Source organism: Ipomoea nil, unplaced genomic scaffold, assembly GCF_001879475.1.
Source record: "Ipomoea nil cultivar Tokyo-kokei standard unplaced genomic scaffold, Asagao_1.1 scaffold1262, whole genome shotgun sequence".
Classification (NCBI taxonomy): Eukaryota; Viridiplantae; Streptophyta; class Magnoliopsida; order Solanales; family Convolvulaceae; genus Ipomoea; species Ipomoea nil.
In genome coordinates this window covers 1425971-1431140 of record NW_017617690.1, presented here as the reverse complement: position 1 = coordinate 1431140, position 5170 = coordinate 1425971, and the positions used below count along the sequence as shown (strand labels likewise).

Below are 5170 nucleotides of genomic sequence, written 5' to 3'. Positions count from 1 at the left end.
TTCCTAAAGAAAATATTGAATTTTGTTTTATTACGATGTCATATTATTATTATTATAAGAGTTAATTCCAAGAATGGTCCATTGACTAGATTATTGGCATTTGTCAATTTTTATCCTTTGACTTTCAATTGGACCATAAATGGTCTTTTGACTATTGATTTTTATCAATTTTTGTTCTCAATTTCAATATGACCATGAATGGTCCATTTATCCTTAAATTTAATGTTTAATAAAATGATATTTAATTAAAAGACTAAATTTAAAAAAATAAATAGTCAAGAGACCAATTCTAGTTAAATTGAAAGGCAAAGACGATAAAGTCATAAAGATTAGTAGTCAAGAAATCATTTATGATCCAATTAAAAATTGAAGAATAAAAATTAGTAAATAACAATAATCAAGATACCATTTTTGGAATTAACTCTTATTATAAAAGTATATATTCAACTTTTTAAAATGGGAACTCAATAAATTTGGCTTAATTTAAAACTAACACGTCACGTAAGTTCCAAATCAGCAGAACATTAACGTCTGAACATCCTAAAAGGTTACGTTTAATATGTGAACAGTTTGAACGGAGACTGGGAGAGTAATATCCCATTATCACGTGGCCCGTCTTACGTAACAGTGACGGAGCCCACCCGAGTTTCCTCGAACCCTCGGGCGAGTCAACACAGGTCCATTTCAGTTTTAATATAATCGCCGAGTTGAAAGTTATCGCGGCCGTGTGTAACCATTTTTAACGAAGTTTCTAAGAGGGGACCATTTGTTTATTTAAACACAATAATCATTCATCTCTGTAATCTAGTACTCTAATGGGAGGGCAGATTCGTCATTTCACCCCCACCTCCTCGTGTTGCACGTTTTCCTCACTCTACTCGTGCCCTGCCCGTATAAATTCCCACTCCTTTTGAAAGTGTTTTCTCCCAACTCCCAAATCCCAACTCTTAAGCCATAGAGAGAGAGAGAGGACAGGCCGATAGGCCGATACTTTGAATTTAATATATACGATTCAAGTTTTTTGAGTTTACAGTTCCGACCAGACATTATATTTTAGTTTTTAGCGCTTACAGTTCCGATCAGACATCATATTTTAGTACGAGGAGTGTGAGTGAGTGAGCGAGTTCGATATGGTGCGTACGCCGTGTTGCGACAAGAGCGGGTTCAAGAAGGGGACATGGACACCCGAGGAAGACAGGAAACTAGCGGCTTATGTTACCAGATATGGGTGCTGGAATTGGAGACAGCTTCCTAAGTTTGCTGGTAATTCAACCTGGAAAAAACCTTAATTAACGCTAACAATTATTGGGGATTTTCTTTGTTTTGTTTTTGGGTTTGGGGTTAATTTAAATTGTTTTTGTTTGGGGTTTTTGTAGGATTGGCGAGGTGTGGGAAGAGCTGCAGATTGAGATGGATGAATTACTTGAGACCCAATATTAAAAGAGGGAACTATACCAAAGAAGAAGACGAAACCATCGTGAGGATGCATGAACAATTAGGCAATAAGTAAGTTCTTATACCCTAAAAAATTCTACTATATTTACTCCCAAATGTTACTTCCTTAATGGCGTGCAAACCCTGATGTGGGCCGCTGTAAGGATGTTTAGGGCAAAATTTTAAATATTGGAGTAAAAATTAAGAGTATAGAATGTGAGTGCAGAAACTGGCATTCCCATTTTTGTCACAAAAAAGCTAGGGAATTTGTTAGCTTTTGGCATCAATTTACATTTGGATCTCTTATTTTGGTTGCAGATGGTCAGCCATTGCAGCACACTTGCCAGGAAGAACTGACAATGAGATAAAAAACCACTGGCATACTTCACTCAAGAAGAACTCAAGAAAACCATCATCCTCTTCTCCCACTCAAAACCCCCAACCAAAGAAGAGATCCTCGTCGTCTACCCGAACCAAAAGACAGGACCGGGCAAACTCATCTGAAAACCCCATAATCTCGACTCATGAAATCTTAGAAAGTTCTCAGTGGTCTCCACAACCTTCATCCAGCGAGACTTCTTCTTCTTCTTCTTCTTCTTCCACCACCACTACTACTACCACCAAAAGCGATGGAATTATCCATGACGACCAAACCGTACAAGGTGAATTTGGTCACATGGAATGCGACGAAAGTTTTTGGAGTGAGCCGTTCATAATGGACAACTTTTGGTCCAATAATGAATTAGTTGTGCCTTCAATCGACTTCGGACTTTTGTCTCCACCTTCTCCTTTTAGAGACTATGATTTCTTGGGCTCATTTGATCATTTTCCCGAAGGATTCAATAATTTGAATTGGTGAGAAATTAAACATGTCGAAATTATATATATAGATATTTACCTTGTGTCATGGTAAATAATCTTGTGTCGACAGTGATCCAAGACACTATATACTAGGTTGTTTTAGACACTATATACTAGGTTGTTTTAGAGTGATCTTACAAAAAATAAAAATTAAAAAATAGAGGTGATCTTGTAATTGCAACTGTAATTTGAAGGGCATAACTTTAATTATAATAAGTATGATTAGCCTTTCATTCCTCTAAGAGCCCAGTGAATTTGTGCACACTCAAAGTGGGTCTGGTTATTTCACTCCAGCAATCTCCTTTTTTTTTTTTTTTTTTTTTTTGAAGCTGAAATTGGGTTTTTACCATCATAATTCTTATGGTGAAATTCTTGGTTTCCCATTCTAAAAAAAAAAAATTAAATTATTCGCCATCATTGTATTTACTTATTTACTTATTGACGTTCACATTTTGACGTAATAATAGAATTCTTCGGTTGGTCTTGTATCGGGAAACTATTTTTCTAACAAAATATAATTTATTATTTTTTTTTATAAATCAATAAGTATAACGTACATTTTCTCAGTTCAAAATATTATATTTTTGTTAAAATGTATTACATATTTGAGAGTTGTTTCACTTCAATGCTCTTAAACAAGTTTTTGTAAATATTCTTTAGTCATTCAACGTTCATATAAATTTATTAACCTCATCATGAGTTTTTATTTTATTTTATTTTTTATTTTTTTAATTTTTTTAATCTACCCTGTAACTTAATACTCCGTAACTAGATAGTGTTATAACAAGAGATAAAAATAGAGTGGTAAATATGGGAGGTAAATAATAATTACATTTTTAAAAGGTAATTAATTAAATAAATATTGATACGTGTTTATCATTAATTAAATTTGTGATAACGATGTGAAGAAAATTGTTAAATCGGAAGTTGATTTTTGGATGGGCTTTATAGTTGATGACAATAATCAACTTCACAAGGACACAATCACAATCATTATTGTGTGGAACATACTATTAAATAATGTACATCCAGTACGCAAAAAATATATTTTTAGTATATTAAAAATGTACATTATATTCAAGAAAAAACGTTATTTGAGTACTGAAAATACATTATTTTGTATAATGTATATTCAGTACACGAATAATGTACTTTAAGTCTATTAAAAATATAATTTTTGTTATGATATACACAATAATTTATCGCAATGACAAGTTTGAGCATCCACATTAGTGAATTGTTCACAATTTTTGAGACAAAAATTGCCAACTTAGAAGAGAAAGAGAACGCGTGAGTTCCTTAGAGCATCTATAGTAGAGCATAATTTCAAGTTATTGGTATAGTAAATATTCATTCCCAAGTTAATAGCTGATGTGGTAGTGAGTTATTTGAAAAATAATCTGCCTGCAAAGGGTGGGTTTAATGTTAGAAAGAGGTCCACCGTACCCTAATGTGCATATAGCTGTAAAACGTACTATGACGTACTACTCCAATTTTCTCTCTATCCAGTATGCATGTTTCACTATTTTTTATTAAAATTATAAATTTATAAATAAAATAATAAAGAAATAGTTAAAATATAGTGGGTTAAATGGTGGGTTCACAAAAAATTGAGAAAAAATTTAAAACTGATGTGGAGAAGGTTTTTTTGTGATTGAGTGAGATACTGGAGGATGAGATGGATGCAGGAGACCACAAATAACTGAGAAATAACCCCAACTGATATTGATGCTCTTATGTTAATTTGGAGTTTTTATCAGTTGGTGGGGGCTAGCTGATGAAAGAAACAATTGCAACGCCAGCTGCATGAAGAACAAGTTGCGCCCATCCTGGCGCGTGTTAATTACCTAACTTGTTTTTTTTTTTTTTTTTTTTTTTTTTTTTTTTTTTTTTTAATTCAGCTTCTGTTTTGTTTTTTTTTTCTCCATTTTCTATTTCCTCTTATTTCATCTTTCCTAATCACACTTACAAAAACTCTTCAAAAACCTCACTATTGAAGATGCCCTTAGATAAGATTCTCTCTGACATCAAACAACTAGTATTTTTTTTTTAATGCTACTGACTCTATTACAATATAGTATTTGTTATCAAACAGCTAGTATAATTGGATATAATTATTGAAAAGTTCAAAATTTTTTCTATCAATAAATTTTTAGTCTTTTACCTAATGAATTGTTTTGACGTGAAATCGAGGAAGAAAAATAGTTGTACTACATAGATGACACACTTAACATGCTTTGGCGTTTAAGGAACACATAATCTTATACAAGTAAACATCAAAAGTTTTCATTTAGTATACGTAAATATGAAGACTTTGTTTGTTTCAATTCCGACATTATACCAATAGTGAAAATGACAAATGAGTGTACAGTTGGACTGGATCGGATGTGATGACCGTTGATTCGTTGGTTTTGCCTACTCAAATGCTGTCCACCCATTTTTGGAAAAATAAAAATAAAAATGCTATCCAAACATTTTTGAAAAAATAAAAATAAAAATGCTATCCACCCATTTTCATCAAAATGCAATCCTAATTGAAATTGTCACAATAATTAAGTAGGTACAATAATTTCCTTGAATATTTGGATATTGGGGTGTTTTGTAAATAGTTGTTAGTTGATTGTGGTTAGTGAGTTTGACTAGTTAATAACATTAGCTAATTATAGAAAGATGTTTGGTAAAGTAGTTGTTAGCTGATAGCTGATTTCGTACAAAATGTCTTTCTCAAAAAGCTAATCGAAAAGCATCTTTGAGCAGTTTTTTGAATTTTTGTATTTTAGAACAATAAACTGTTACAAAAAGTTAATAAATCAGCTCATATTGGTTGTTTAATTAAGTTAAACAGCTAATAGTGGTCAAACAAACCAAAATTGAC

The 5170-nt window shown here is 32.2% G+C and overlaps 1 protein-coding gene across 1 annotated transcript; it reads left to right on the top strand.

Annotated features, from left to right (window-relative positions):
- The first annotated feature begins 931 nt into the window (after positions 1 to 931).
- Positions 932 to 2537, top strand: LOC109184411 (myb-related protein Myb4-like). Its single transcript, XM_019334410.1, has 3 exons — positions 932 to 1263; positions 1377 to 1506; positions 1753 to 2537. Exons 1-3 carry the CDS (start codon positions 1131 to 1133, stop codon positions 2291 to 2293), a joined length of 804 nt encoding a protein of 267 aa, XP_019189955.1. The 5' UTR covers positions 932 to 1130; the 3' UTR covers positions 2294 to 2537.
- The last annotated feature ends 2633 nt before the right edge of the window (positions 2538 to 5170 follow it).

Excerpts from the sequence above, each read along its gene's own strand:
- LOC109184411 (XM_019334410.1), top strand. The coding sequence starts at position 1,131 with ATGGTGCGTACGCCGTGTTGCGACAAGAGCGGGTTCAAGAAGGGGACA. Across the intron at positions 1,264-1,376 it reads ACAGCTTCCTAAGTTTGCTG|GATTGGCGAGGTGTGGGAAG; the intron begins GTAATTCAACCT and ends GGGTTTTTGTAG. Across the intron at positions 1,507-1,752 it reads CATGAACAATTAGGCAATAA|ATGGTCAGCCATTGCAGCAC; the intron begins GTAAGTTCTTAT and ends TTTTGGTTGCAG.